General features: G+C 44.0%; 1 protein-coding gene across 1 annotated transcript in view; it reads right to left on the bottom strand.

Annotated features, from left to right (window-relative positions):
• LOC102560336 (sucrase-isomaltase, intestinal) overlaps positions 1–15207 on the bottom strand; it is a 122476-nt gene extending 107269 nt beyond the window's left edge. Inside the window, exons 1-4 of the mRNA XM_019487429.2 lie at positions 15162–15207; positions 8648–9026; positions 7094–7196; positions 6851–7002 (exon numbers count right to left, since the gene is read on the bottom strand). Coding sequence (XP_019342974.2) covers positions 6851–7002; positions 7094–7196; positions 8648–9026; positions 15162–15207 — 680 coding nt within the window. The remainder of the gene's footprint in view (positions 1–6850; positions 7003–7093; positions 7197–8647; positions 9027–15161) is intronic.
• Between the last annotated feature and the right edge of the window lie 684 nt (positions 15208–15891).

Raw genomic sequence — 15891 nt, 5'->3', positions numbered from 1 at the left:
CCCCCCTCCCACCCACAATATTTTCAGGTGTTGACTTTGCTTATCCATGTGGCAGAGTTGGAATGGATTTTTCTAATAAACAGACAGAGCTGAACCCTTCTAAAGCTTTTTCCTGTGCTATACTGCACCACTGTGCTGGAGTCTGAAGGGTAGAATACCTGTCTGCTGGATCTGGAACAAACATGGCAGTGCAGACAAGATAGACAAGGGAAAAAAAAGGGTATTAAAGGAAGCTAGAGTACTTACAGTCTAGAAATGGTAGAAGTTTTTGTACAGAAACGTACTGTTCCCTATACAGCTTTGGGTACGCAGGTGCCACAGACACAAGTGCTCAGCCATTGCACTCACAAAATTATAGGCTCTTTCAAGCATGTTAGCAAAGTTGAACAAGAATTAACAGCTACTGCAGAAAGACAAACAAGCTCCAACGAAAAGGGTGCATGAGACTTTGGGATAATTTTCCAGTGGAAAATTGTTGATCAAGAACAGCTGGAAGATACACCAGTGTCTATGGACTGCTGGTATTGTCTGGTAAGTATTTATCTTTCATTCAGGCACTGCTGTGCAAGGAAATCTATCATTCAGCCATGCTTATTTTTATTGATGACCTTGATTGATACAGGTCAATTCTTCACTGAGATGCCAGAGGGCTGATGAGTGGGTGCAATTCTTTTTGACTCCTTAAAAATGTGATTTGAGTATTTATCAAGGCTAGGTCTCTCCCTCCTTCTCACATATGGAAATGAGCAGGTTTTTCCCAAGTGTCTCCCTGTGCCCAGATCTTTCCACTGAAGGGAATCCTCTGTTTGGAGGTGGCTCTGAGTACAGGCCAGGAGCTTTATGACCATCTGACTAGATCCTATCCAGGACTTGTGTTTGTGTGTGCATGCAAGGGTCTGGAAATGGTGCACATCACCTTCAGCCCCACACCTCAGACTCTTCCTATGGGCCTGGGGCCTTTCCGACTCTCATACTGGGATCCTGGGGGGGGGGGGGGGTGTTGCATAGAGGAAGACAAAGCCACAAAGCATCTGACTAAACCTCTTCCTGGAGGAAAGGACTTTGAACAGAGGGTTCCCACACATGCCTATCAGGGAACTGTCAGGCCCACTGCCATTGAGATGATTTGGGTAAATGGCTTTAAAGCATTATATTTTTAGGGCACAGACACACATAACACTTAGACCTGCTTAAATGTGGTTTAAACCTGAAATGGACAGACAGACAAGGCTGCTAAATTGGTTTAAAGCTGCCTAGAATTGTTCAAAAGTGTACCCAGAGAATCGAGTCCAGCACCAAACATTTGTGACACAGATGTGGTCAGTTCTCCAGGCATCCCACACCACATCACTCCTGGCAACTTTGCTAACATCGCCCTTCCACTGCAACTGGCCACTTTGGTATACAGCCAGAAAGCTGCTGCCCACCTCCATTTTTTTTCCTTTTGTTGGTACTGTTTGCACTGCTTGAACAAACTATTTTTCTAATGACCCATTTCCTACTGAACCACATCATTCCTCCCCAGTCCCTGGAAACCCAAAAGCATGGGTTCTGAGTCCAAACACTGTCTCCACCCCACTAGGTCAGGCAAGCTCATTGCAGAGTTTAGTTAAGTGCAGGCTATGAACATTTATTGAGCTCATATTTAGGTGAGATGGAAAAGCAGAAGAGTGAAAACGTTCCCACCCACAAGTCAACCACCCCTGGCAAGCACTCCCCCACCCCCACTCCCCCTCTGTGAGGCGGGCTGGAATTCAATCCCACCCTTTCTTGTCTGACCCACAACTGTTCATGCAAATTGTGAACTGGTTCCTCATCAGTGACATTGGGGAATAGCTTGTTATGTGTGTCCGCACCCTGTCCCATAACAATCATGACACTTCCCAATCAGTGACATTTTGGACGGTTCACTTGTTATACATGTCTGCACCCTTAGGCTTTCTAGAGGGAAGGAGCCATCAACTTTGCTGCCACTGTTCCTGTTTGGTAACAGACCATTTTCTGTAAGCCTATGTCAGCTGGCCAGAAGCACATTTGTTTACATTGCAGCCTTGATTAGACACGGAAAATTACTCCTTGCTAACAGTGAGTGTCAGCAACTGGTACTCAGCAAGGTTTAATAGCAATGTAGCAAAGGCTAACGTATGGTCAGTGCTATTTCAGCAATGGCTTTTAATCATGGCTTCTGCAAGTGTAGAGTGCTGCTTTAGCCTTGGCTATAGTAGCAGTGCTCAGTACCAGATCAGCTGCACTCGCAGCTGACACCCATCATTACCAAGAAGCAATTTTCCCAGACAAAGCTTGTTTGATGGCAGTTCCACGAAGACTCCTGCTGCTGCAGCAGCAGCAAAAGCACAGTGAACTGATTGCTGTATTCATAGGATTGCTGCTTTAACCTTGTTAGACCCTCCTGCCTTGCCTACACTAAAAGTCTTCACAAAACAACTCCCAGCGGGTCAAACATGGGTTCAGCTGAAAGTACGGTGGAGGTGGGAGCCCTGATGTGTAGAAATATCCCAGGTGCCTAGACTTGTTTTCACCACCATATTGTTAAAACTGCTTTTCAGAAGATTTAGCTAGCATACTGGATAAAAGTACTATCCAGGTTACACAGGAGCCTTCTCTACACTAGGTTTCCCCTTGGTTGATTTATCATAGATCCATCTGTACTGATACTATCACCTGTGGGAATATGGCTGTAGCATTCCCTGACACAATCTCAGCCTTATACTATCAAGCAAATTACAGACATTATGACTTCTTAATCAAGAAGTATGACAGTGAGCATGCAATGGGAAATACAGAGTTTTCATGAGCACTGAAAAGGTGGTGAGCGTAAATCTCTGTTTACTGGACTAAGGGTATATGCCCAACCATCCAATCCAGGCATTTATGCCAAGTAGAATATAGGAAGATGTATTTTTTTTATTGATCGCACATGAAATTTAACTAGAAATGGAGTTCAGGTGCGAGAAGAATCTGTCTCAGCTGGAAAAGACCCTTATAGCATTGCTTGCTCTGTGCCATTTGCTTGCTCTGTGCCATTTGAGGTAAAGTGTAATTTCCCAGGAATACATCATTTTCCTTTCTACGTGCACTTTGAGCAAACTCAGCCCTTAGCAATGATCATGGTTTAGTAATAGTATTGTCTTCAGATGTGGGGAAAAGCCCAGTAACTACATGCAAGATGAAGACTTGTTTTTTTAAATTGGGTAAGTTTCAGAACAGCTTTATCATTTGGATTGAAACAACATATGCTTTTAAAATGGCAATTTTTAATAGAAGAATAAATATTGAGATCTGTGTTGCTGATGTAGATATTAACCAAGACTGCCCTCTATCTTCCTCTTTCTGGCAACATAGGTTGAATGAGCTTTGCTTTCTCTTGCAAAGCTGATACTGCCTTTATGCCTCCACATTTCAGAAGTGATCACTGTATTGGAAGGCCCCATTTCAAACACATAGGACCATGCTTTAAAAATCCTCAACTCCCAATGACAGCAAACCAGATCCACCAAGTAACAAGCTCTTTTGAAAATCTGGCCAGTCAGGTCCAGTTTTCAGATGACCTGAGCACCAACAGTTCTCAGTGACTGCACCTGCCGCTGTGTGTTCACAACATCTCTATAAATTAAGCCCCAGAGTTCTCAAGTTGGGTAACCAAAAATGGAGACACCAAAATTAGCAGAAACTATTAAATTCCTGAACTAAATGTTGAGGTCTGGATGGGTAGGACCTGAACTAAATGTTGAGGTCTGAATGGGTAGGACCTGAACTAAATGTTGAGGTCTGGATGGGTAGGAATCTAGAAGAAGAAATAGGAATGGTATTCTGAACCAGTTAGCAGTTATTCTTTACTAAGCATTCACTTCTTGTTTCATGGTTCTAATTAATGAGCATTTATCAGTTATTATAACAAAAGGGCTAGAGAGATAAATACCTCTCAGAACACAGAATGGAAAATTGAACATTTAACTTAAGCCCTATATTTGCACAGGACCACTATGACTAATGAGGAAATAAATGATTTTGTTATCTGGGTGATGCTAATACACTAAATTTCAGTGCTTGGTTAAAAGAAAAACTTTGCAAAATTGACTGTGAAGCTGTTAAAAAGAGAGATCATAGGGCAGCAGTCAAAGATAATTTTTAATTAGATGTGTATTAAGCCCTGTCATTAAGTCTGCAGAATCAAACTATTGTAGCAGCTCTGCTCTTAGAGACACCATAGCATGTTGGACAATGAGAATGACCATAGGAATCTTTTCAATATGTTCAGTCTACTCTACTGAGTTGGAGTGCTCTATTTCTTACAAGAATAATGTATATATTCTGAGCCTGTTCAAAATAACTGCTGAAAGAAATGGGATATGAAATTTCTTATGTTAAAAATGTAAGGGGAGGGAGCTGAAACCCACTGCCACACATTAACAAAACGTTACATAAACATTTTTACAGACTGAAGGATACTTTTTCTGCATTTTCTGTCCCACTATTTGTATGGGTAGGAAAAACATAAGTTCTTTTCAGCCTGATTTTCCTACCCAGCTCATACATTTATGTCAGAGTCCAGTTTGTAATATCATAAATCATCATCACACTCGATTTGGTATCACTAAATGAAGTCATCAATAAGAGTGCACTGTTTAGAAAGAAGTAACTAACTTTCCCTACATTTTTTTCTATAAAATGAGAAAAATATAAAATTGGGCATTGTTTGCTGATGCCTGCATGCTTTTCCTCTGATGAAAAGTACAGCATGAAAGAACTTACACTTACTTGCATTATGTCCCTATTACTCTTATATCCCTGCCCTACACTTTAAAGAACAACTAGAGTTAGTTGTGACCAAAACATTTAAGTAACCTAATATTCAGAGAATAGGTATTTAGCAAATCATAACCCATTCAGGCTTCTGAAGTTAGACACCCAGAAACAGGCCTCCCAAAAATCAAAATATTTCCCTACAAATATCCCTAGACAGTCTTTTTTGTTGTATTGCAGACACACTGCAAAGAACTCCAGCTAGACTTTTATCAGGGAACAAACAGATCTGAACTATCTGATCATCAGGGATCCAGATTTTCTATTTGCCATGGAAAAATGCAAAAAAACCATAGGAAACTATGGGTTTTCCCTTGTAGTCTGGCAGAGTTCCAGCTACAAGGAGCTGCTTGGGGCTGGGAGAAGTGGGAGAAGGGTGATCACAGGTAAGGGTGCCACGTGCATGTGCGCACCACACATGCACATGGCAGCCGGGCAGTGTGGTGGAGAGCAACTCCTGCAGCTTCCTGCAGGTAAGTCTATGGGGGGAGGGGGGCATAGGCAATGGATCAGGGAGATGGAGGGGCATAGGCAATGTGTCAGGGGAGCATGTGCCCCTGCAGATCTCTGCACTCACAGTGGGCACCAGGCTGTAGCCTGGCCAGACTGGCACAGGCAAGAGCCACCTCTGCAGCCCAGCGGGCAGGACCCAGGGAAGGCAGAGTAGAGCAGTAAGACTCAGTGACACCACCACTGCCACCACCACCACCACTGTTGGGACCTCTTCACCAGCCGTGCCATCAGCAATGCAAGGGGCAACATACTCATGCACCAGGTCATGGCTCTACCCTGTGCCATGGCCTGTCCACCACCACCACCACTCCCCTCAGACTGCAGCTATACCCCAAAGGGGAGATGGGGGGGGCAGCATAAATGGCCTGAAAGGAGCAACAGTGGCAGCTATGACTGAGCCAATGGTGGCGAAGCATAACTGCGGCCCAGCACACAAGCAGCTGGCAGTGGGAGGAGTTGAAGGCAGCATGCCCCCCTCCCCAGTCCATTACTCCTAATGCTGCTGGCAGCACAGCTAGCACAGGGGTCCCATTGGTGGTGGCAACAAGTCTCACTGCCCTGTTCCACCTTCCCATGCCAGGTCCCAACTATTGGACTGTGGATGTGGCTCATGCCTGTGCCAGTCTGGCCAGGCTGCAGCTGTGTGCCTTCTGTGGACACACAAATCTGGGGATGGCATATGCTTCCTCAATGTCTCCCCCCCGCAACATGTTGCCTATGGCATTGCCTGTGGTTGGGCACCCCCCAACCCCTGGCGGCTGAGGCCTGGGGGCAGGGGGCCGTGGGTCAGGAGTGAGGGGCACCAGTGAAGATGGGGACATGTGGGTTGGGAGTGAGGGGCACTGGCAGGGCTGGTGGGGGGCTGCGGCTTGGGTGGGAGTGAAGAGCATCAGCATATCAGGGCTGCTTAGCACCACAAAGCGGGGAGAGGGGGGGAACAGCTGCAGCTGGATCCACATCCTGATCAGCAAAGGGAACAGGGGGAACTCTGATTTCTATGATAAAAAAAAAAAAAATGCCGAAATATATAGGTATTTAGAACTTATTTTATTATAATGATTAAGGCACTGGTAGGCTTGTAAATTGCTTTAAAATTGTAAATATGTCAATAAAACCTTGTGTCCAACTTATACCTATATATACAGTGGCATTTCATTTTAAACGCAGAAAAATGCAGATTTGGGGGGGTTAAATCAGAGAATTTTGGATTTTTAAACAAAGAAAACCAGGACCCCTGCTGATCATACTTTCTTGCACTCGCTTAAAATGTTATCACTAAATAGAAGTGTTTATGTTCACAGCAAATACTTCTGAACTGTGCTTTCTAGTGGGACATAGCATAATGTACTAGAAACCATTTGTGTGCATGTCTTCTATAATTTATGTTTGTGAGTAGAAAGACATTTTTTCTCTTTCAGCTATGCTGAACCATGGAATAATATATGAGAAATACTGCTTGTCTCATCTCTCTCTCCCTCTCAGTCTACACAATCTTAATATACTTTGTACTCACAGTACTGTTCCTGAGCTTTTCCTTATGATTTTAAACTGAAGGGAGGAATGATTTATGAACTCGATGTCATATCTGGTGTCAGCAGCAGCAACAGCAGACGAAGATTGAATCTTGAGTGGAACTTCAAATCTTTCACTATTAGGATCATATATCTGAACCAAAGTGGAAACAGGTACACATCAGTTAGTCAGCTGCTTGGCTTAAGGTATTTGGTCTAAATGGCTTTATTTTCTCAATATTCACCTTAAATCTGAGTCTGTCATTTGTCTGGAACTCCACATCCATGGCAACAGGAGAAATATCATTGCCAAACAGTGACATAGTGTCACGTTTTGTCAGCATTACTCTACAACACAGAAATATTTAATTGTCAAACAAAATTTTAAAAAGCCATTTGAGTACAAGAACAGTGTCATGCAGGGAAACAGAATAAATTAGTCCACCCTGTTAACTCACCACAATTTCCATCTGCAGTAGAGCTTCAAAAGCCCAGGAGTTTGTCAGTGGGTGTAATCGTACATGGGCACAAGAGGATCTTTTCTTTCCCAAAAAATCAGCTAGACTACACATCATCTGATGGTTACTCTTTGGGGAATTCAGATATGTGCCACAAGAGAGGTCTGGGGGAGAATGTGCGCCTCTCCAAGGGCAAAATATGGCCCGTGGGCTGGATCCAGCCTGCAAATGTTTCTATCCAGCCTGCAGTTGCTTCTCTGAAGAACTGTATCAGGCCTGCAGCTGCCCTGGGTTTTGGTGCCTCTTGCTCTTCTCCCTTCCCCCTGCCATAGCTGGCTGCAGCAGCAGAAGCCACCCCCCTCCCTGACTGACCCACCCTGTCCTGCCCCCAGCTCCCAGTGTGTGCTCCAAGGCAGGGGATGCTGAGCTCCTGGCCAAGCTTCTGCCAGGCAAAGCTGTCTGGGCACAGCTGCAACCCTGCAGCCCTTTGCAGACCAGATAGCATGGCCCCTAGCAAGTCAAAGTTCAGGTATGGCTCTCCATGCTGGTGTGGGAGGGGCTACAGGGAGAAGAGGGCCAGAACTCACGGGTGATCTGGGTTCTGCCTGGATGGGCCTGGTAAGTGCATGGATGGGCCTAACGCGGTGCTGCGCTGTGCTCTCATGCGCCACTCCATATGGACACAGCTGGCATGGCTTCTGCCAGATCCCAAGTCCCTGGCACGTGGCCAGGGCAGGCAGGAGCTGTACCAGCTTCACCCATGTGGCCTGAAGTGGTGCATGGGAACACAGAACAGCACTGGACAGGCCTGGCCTGGCTGTGTGCCAGAAACTCAGAGCAAGGAAGGGGGTGCAGGGAGAAGGGGGAACAAAGATTAGGTTCCCCTAATCCTTATCCACTCACCTCTCTGCCCTTAGATCAGGGGTGAGCAATTATTTGGGGCAGACGGCCACAACATAGGGAGGTTGGTGAGGGAGGAAGGGGGGATGCTGACCCAGCCAGTGCAGCTCACCTAATTCTCTAAATGGCCTCCTGGCCCAAAGAAATTGTTCACCCCTGCTCCACAGTTATTCATTCTAGAACCAGAATCCAAAGGTAGGTCATCTGGGGGGCCTTCAAACCAAATCACAACAAAAAATAACCCCTGGTTCTGACAGAGTTCTTGATCAGCAGATCTCAAAGTGCCTTGGAAAGTTGCCTAGTATAATCCTTATCATAGAGGTCACATATCTTTCAGAAGACCAGTGCCAGCCAGGTATAGGAGCCATCTTGCTGAAGACCCCCCTGCTTCCTTTGTGAATGCACTAAGAATGATTAAAGAATTAAATAGGATTGGTTTACCTCCATCCTTTACTTGTCTTTTGTGGCTTCTCAGTTGCAAAGTAGCCATAAGGATCATCTGCTGGGAAATAGCACCATGGAGCGTTAGGGACTTTTGTAGAACACCAAATGCAACCCTTTGCTTCACATTTTTCTTTTGAGGCATCAGGCTGTGGGTGGCAGTCAACGCGTTTCTGAACTGGAACATCACTGGGGCAAGCTGCATCTTCAGTGGAGTCGTAGAAGCAAAAGGGAACATTAAGGCTACTTGTCTCACACCACCGGCAGCCACGACTTAGGCAGGCCACTTCAGTAGCTCCAGGTTCTGGGTGACAGTCTCTCCTGAGGTCTTCAGAGATAGTTGTTGAACAAATGTTTGAGCCAGATGACTGAAAGAGCACTAAATCAGGCAAGAAAATAGTAAGTGAATAACAAAAACTCGAGTTGAATGTGAAATACTGCAATGTACCTCATTTGCTGAGTTGGGGGCTAGAAGACATGACTTGTGTAACTGCGGTGACCTGGAAGGAACTTACTCATGGTTCAAAATTAGTTTAATTCTAGCTTTCAGGACATTTTCCTGTACTCTTCTTACTCAGAAGTGGATATTTCTTCCAGAGAGTCATAATGATTCCCCATGGCTGTCGTTCTTATACATAGGCAGTTGTGTGTTACAGTGCTCAGTGTCAGTGGTGTTCAGTTGAAGAGTGAGTCATTTGAAATTGTCTGAAACCAAACTAGAAGCTAAAATATGGCTAAAGCAAAATCTGGTATCATTATGGAGGCAAGAGAAGCAACTCCATACTTAAGGTTGTCTTAAAATTTTCTCTCAAAAAAGAATGAAAATTTCCGCTTCACTCTAACAGTTGAATGTTATGCTTGTTTACTATTATTATAACTGTGTATATTATAGTCCATTTATTCATCACTAAAAGTTAGATAACAATAGTGGAACAAAAACAAAAAACTAACAGCTAATCATCCTCAGGGTCTTACAAAACAGAACAGGTATCAGGCACTGTAACAGGATGGCACCCTGGGGCTGCCGTGATGCCCCCTAGTGGCCACCTTGATCCTGCTCGGCTCTTTGCTCCCCGCTCTCAGCATCTTCCTTTAGGGAGTTTACACCAGTTACATTTTTGCATGATCTGGCCCCTGAAAGCACTCTACAGCCATGACATAACACGTGTTCACAGCTGCAGAGCACTTTTAAAATGGTTGATCATGTGAAAAATTAATCCTTGATAAATTAGCTATTAGCTGAAGGCACTTCAGAGCACAGTACCTTAGGGAACTTCTGTTCATGTTCCCTTGAGGGTTAATTTTTCACATGTGCCTTTGTGGGCCTGTCACAGAGAGGAGAGAGCCTTCTTCCTGTGCAGCAGGGGAGGGGGGGGAAGGGGGAGCTAGGTGCTGGGGCACCAGGGGGGTTGAAGTGGGGGCCTCCCTTCCCCCACTCCCCACCCAAGCCTCTGACAGCAGCAGCACGCTGATGCTAGCTGGGTTTGCCATGGCTGCAGCTCGGGGGTGGGAGGCAGGGCTGAGGAGACAGGTGGTTTGGCAGCCTCCTGGGAGGGTGCTGGAGCACCTCTGCCTGCTGTCCAGGGCTGGTGCAGGCAGGCTCGAGCCCCCCTCACCCAACAGGTGAACAGCTGTTCAGTCGGGGGGCGGCTCTAAACTCATGGTGCTTTGTGTAAAGAGTGCAGCCTCTAAAATCTGTAGGCACCCCTAACGTCTCACTGCCATACCTGTGATGTTGTTGATGAAAAGGGAACGCTGCCCTTAGAAGCTGACAGGCTCTAGGTGCTCTTCCTCATCCCTTCCCTGCCCCCCACCATGGACTCCCCTGGCCTGCTTGGCTTGGAGTTCAGACCCCAAGTCTCTCTCTCTCTCCCTTTCTGCCCGGACTAACGCTGGGCCCCTCAGACCCTAACCCTTGTCTGGGCTTCAGCCTGTTCGGCCTCAGCCCCTCTTTCCTGCAGCTGAGGCCACTTAGCCCAGGTGCACTGACTTGGGCAAAGAGGCTCTTCAGGTTTCAGCCTTGCAGTGTAGCATGCCTACCACGTACCTCGCCCGTGGCCCCTCCACCCCAACCACTCCCAGTTCTCCAGCCAGTCAGCAAACATGAACAACCATACACCAGTACAACTGAAATATATGCAAACTGCTTTCACAAAGTTCACCCCTTTGTCCATCAGTATCCTTCCACAAACTATAACTCCCAGAGCTAGGCCCCCTCTCACTTGTGGGTAGCTCGGGTACCTGTGGGTACTGCTTCCCACAGTCAGCTTCCCTTTGGGATCTCCTCCTCCTGCAGGGCCTGGCTGCCTGCTCTGGCTCAGGTCCTGAGTTTATATGCCTAGAAACCCTGCCCCCCTCTCCTTCATGTGGCTTTTCCCCAACCACACACAGGGGTTTCCTCCTAATTAAGGGGCAGCCTGCACCCCTGCCACTGTGGCTCCACACACTCTTTTAAGGTGACAGAAGCCCCCTGGTTCCCCATGACGGTCCCCTCTCCTCTCCTGCCACTGTGCCCAAGTAACAGGGTATGGGTCCCCTGCTACAGGCACATAACTGCTTTCCTAATTATTGGCCTAAGACAGCAATTCTTCTTGCATGTAAAGGATCCTACTGAAATTGATGGAATATACCATGTTAACATGGATTTACAAGACTGGACCTCTGTAGTGTTAGTAACTAGCTATTACCATTGAATATTATAGGAAAAATCTACTGCAGATAGTAGGGGCAATATTATATTTGCATTTTGCTTTTTCAGAGCAGCAAATTAACAGTTAAAATAGAATACAGAATGCCAGGATAATGGATGAAACTGTTACTTTACTTCAAAGTTTCAATTTTCCACAGTTCCTCAGTTATTATCAAGTAAAGGATGTAAAGTGGATAGGAATGACAGATGAGCAGTGTCCACAAGGACAATTTTAAGGAAATCTCCTATGATTGCTTTACCACTAGTGCTAGAAACAGGGAATGTATTTATATAGACCAATTGCTGAAGGTTTTAATGCTGTATCATCATCTTGACCTGATCTGTAGAGTTAGATGACAGAGAGGTATGAACCTTGGCAGTTGATTTGTATAAACGCTCACACTGTTAATGCTGGAGTGCGTTGAAACTAGTACAAACAAGAGACAGTCTGAAAATTATAACCAAGGGGTGGGGGAAGGGTGCTCAAAAAGTAAAATGACTCGATGCTTCACAAGCTGTCACATCAGCTAGAGACAGGGAACAACCTGGGCTTCTTTAGAAGAGACTGAGATCATTAATTTTGTTTTCTGCCTCACTCTAGCAGGCAGTCATAGCACTGACCCAGAGGATAGAGAAGAAATGCAGTAGTTTATTTTATTCAACAGTGTCTTAGTTAAAAAGTTCCTTCTAAATCTTTACACCTTCAGTATAATCAGCTAAACAACCTTTTAGGACGCTGGTTTAACTTTGTTTAGCCCTATAGATCGAAAGAGGCATGACTGAGTAGGAGTGTGTGAGTGTAAGCAGGTGTTCATCTTTTCTGCTCAACAGGTAGCTACACTGTTTGTGCCAGAGGAGCAGGCTGAGCCAGTCCACACGGGGGAAATGCCAACACATGAAACTCTCACATTAAACACGCAGGACTTGCAAACCAGCTGCTCTCAGAAGAAAATGTGGATGTGATCTCTGTGGAAGATCCAATCAGGTTTCTAACAAGAATTAAATCTCAGGGTTTATCCTCATCCTCCACCTTCTGTTTTGACCACCACAGGACCCTGGATTTGCTGGAACTGTCAAAATGACAAGTCAGCCCAGAACTGACCGCTGGCCACAGACAAAAGTTAAAACCTCCCAAGGCTATTGGCAGGGCAGGTAGTTAGTGACAAGGGATTTGCTAGTGACTTGGGAGATAGGGGAAAAAAGGGGATTTGCATCTCCACCTAAATAAACAAGGGAGCTCCTAGATCATTTTCCCCACATTATTAGCAGTCCCCACAATCAGTCTAAGGACAGAACCACTGAGCTTTAAGGGAAGCCTCAAGCTACCTTCTCCATAGCTAGAAAGGCATTTATTCCAAAACAATGTTACGTATCAGAGAGAAATGAGTAGAAAGAAAGGGATTAGAGGGATCCTTGAAGTTAAAAATGAACTCCGAAGACTCCCTCCAAAGTATCTGTTAGCAACAATCAAACAAATCATTTTCTCTTCCTCCTGTCCTCCACCTTGGTCACTCAACTGCCTCAGGAGGTCAGCAGTGTTCATGATTATCTGTTAACAAGCATCTCTAAAGACTCTCTGACCTTTCACAAATCCTTGGACAATATTCTCAATGCACATTTACTTTATTTCTTGTCTATTTTTTTCTGAACTAAGTCATATCTTCATAAATAGAGCTTCACAGTTGGGTATTTCATCTGCAGCTACATACTGGTGCTAATAGCACTACTGGCTGTCTTCTGATAATCCATTCTTCCCTCCTTGTGCCTAGCAATGCCTGTTTCCTCCCATAATGCCTTCTCTTTTTCACCTCAAGCTTCCCCAATCCATATCTATCCTTCTGCCTCCTCCTGACCCTTTTCAGTACCCTAAAAAGTACCTGCTTTAAAGGTACAACAGGGTTTAGGGATAGGAGACTCCCCTGGAGAAAAAATGAAACATCCAAAGAAGCTGCATTAGATTTGAGAATTCAGATGTCTGGACAAATAAGAGCAAAGGAGTCAGGGTTAGGCCCAGATACACTGGATATTGGTGAGATAGACTATTGTTCTCAGTGACTTATAGCCATCTTCCTCACAAAGAAGCCTCACATGCATTGACTTTTGGTCAAATCCAAATACCACATTCACTCGAATCCTAGATGAGGTTTTACCTCCATAGTACATGAGGGGAAAAAGGCCCTCATCTTGGATTTCAGTACAAGGCAGGGGAGGGGTGGGCAGGCAGAGCCCTGCCCTAGCAGCCTCTGGTCCCCTTGCCACCTGTTCTCTGCTCTGCCTACCAGCCTAGGGTTCTGCGCTAGTGCCCGAATGTAGCACAAGAGTGGACTAAGTGTGACTTAAGCTTGAAGCCCAAGTCTGAGCGACCTACTGTCTTTACTAGCAGATAAGTGACACATCCCTATTTTTCTTTATCAAAGGGTAAGGTATGGAGGATAGCTTTTTCTTGTTGTTAGCCCTGCATAATCACCTGGGGCTCTGAGTCATGATAGGCTCTATCCCAGTGCATCAATAAATGGTCTGAAAGGCAAATTAGGTTTTCAGATACACCTATTCAGCCCCAACTGCTATAAATTTTGTCCCTTGACAAATGTGCAGCCCCACCACCTTCAGTTATTTTGCACTAGTATACATGAAGTACACCTATCCTGCTCCAGAGCACCAGCAATCCTGATATAATGCACAAGGGAAGAGCTCTAAGATGAATTTGTTCTTCTAACAAAACTAAAACTCAGTGAAGATTTGGTTTCATTGCTACAGTCAGAAGTTATGGATGAATACACAAGAGCAGATGTGTTAGCAAGTTGTCATTTCCTATTAAGCACATGCCAATTTACTGAACAATAAAATGTTACTGGTTAAAATACTTCATGAAATGAACATTGTAAGAGGAGGAAACTGCTTCATTTACCACCTGTCTGTAAATGTCAAGGACATTTTATTTTTAATTTCCTTCATCGATTTCAAGCACTTGGAGGGTATCCTGAAAACCAGCCCAAAGCTGTCTCAATTCAGATTGTGGCTTTTAAAGAGTTTGTTCTATGTTGGTGAAAACAAGGTAAAAGCAGATAGGAAAAAAGCCCAAAGATTCTCCATTTTCTTCTAAATTTTTAAATCTTCGTCTCAGTTTTGCGGTCTGCATGGTCTCTTTGTGCATAAACATTTGTGAAAGCTGAAACTAGAAATCGGGTGTTGAAATGAGAAAGAGTTTTGCTGCCCACTGGTGGCTTTTTGAAGCTAATTTCCATGGAAACCAGATAATATAAGAAGCTTGAAATACAAATGTGAAAAATTCTCCTTTCCTTTTTTTAAATTTCTAATTCCAGATTTGAATTAATTTTAACCACTCTGTTTCCAGTGGAAAACTGCATTCTTATGGTTTTGGGTTCATCTATACATTTAAAAGATGCATTTAGTTGTTCCTTATGCTCAAAGATCATGCCACCTTCTGCCCATATTAGACTCTAGACTGAATTAAATCCTTGGTATAAGGGATTTCAAACCACAGCATACTTAAATAGTATAATGCTTAACTTCAAGCATGTGAGTAGTTCCACTGGATTTGGTAGGATTACTCATGCACAGAATATGGCACCCACTTTGCTAGATTGTTACTTATTGTTCAGCTGGACAGATGCCCCAGACTCTATTTTTATTGTCCCTTGTTTATAATGGTTTCTAAATCTACTCCATCTTCTCCCACTACAATTTGTCTCACACATATAAAGTGCCTGATCTGGCTTCCACACAACTATTTTGTGTTTACTGACACTATATTCAGCTTTTCAAGCTGTTTATTATAAACTAGAAATATTGTAATGAATTTACCTGCAAGCATGACCGCAAAAACATGGAGCCTCTTGATTCTTTCCATGGTTATGCAGGTAGAATTAATGCATGGAGTGTGTCAGCCTTTTATAATTGGGTAACTGTCAAACAGCAACATGGGCAAATCTGTAATTTGAGACATTGCAAATATTTTCCAAACAATATATTTTCCATCATGAGATTATTTTAAAAAACCATGACCTTCACTGCATGTCATTTAAGGGTTGTCTAACAGATAAGACAGACTGTTAGTGCTGGTAGGAACTGAATTTCTGTTCCACAGGAAATTCTCCATCCAAAAACCAAAAAACAAACAAAAAGAAAATACTCTGCAAAATGAAATCTATTTTTTTTATTCAATCACAATATGCCATATACGCAGTGTTTACTTTCAAGTTTGACTTATTTTGCTATAACTTATAAAATAATATTTTGAAATGAAAAAAGAAATCAAAATGATTTATTTTAATAAGTGAAGAAATGGTATGTTTTGACTTCATTAAAGTAAATTCCCTAGTCATTCTCCAATAAAAGTTGTGTAAAAACAATGTATTCCCATGAAAGGTTTCAATTTTATGAGACAGCATTTCTAACAGAAAAAAACAAACTCCAGAAAGAAAATATCTAGCTTTTCTGCTGGCAACAGCAGCAACACAAAGCTCCTTAGAACTAAAGGACTGAATGCTTCAGTTTGCTTCTCCCTGATAATAAACTGATATTAGGAAGAAAT

Source organism: Alligator mississippiensis, chromosome 4, assembly GCF_030867095.1.
Source record: "Alligator mississippiensis isolate rAllMis1 chromosome 4, rAllMis1, whole genome shotgun sequence".
Classification (NCBI taxonomy): Eukaryota; Metazoa; Chordata; order Crocodylia; family Alligatoridae; genus Alligator; species Alligator mississippiensis.
This window is presented reverse-complemented; position numbering and strand designations above follow the sequence as displayed.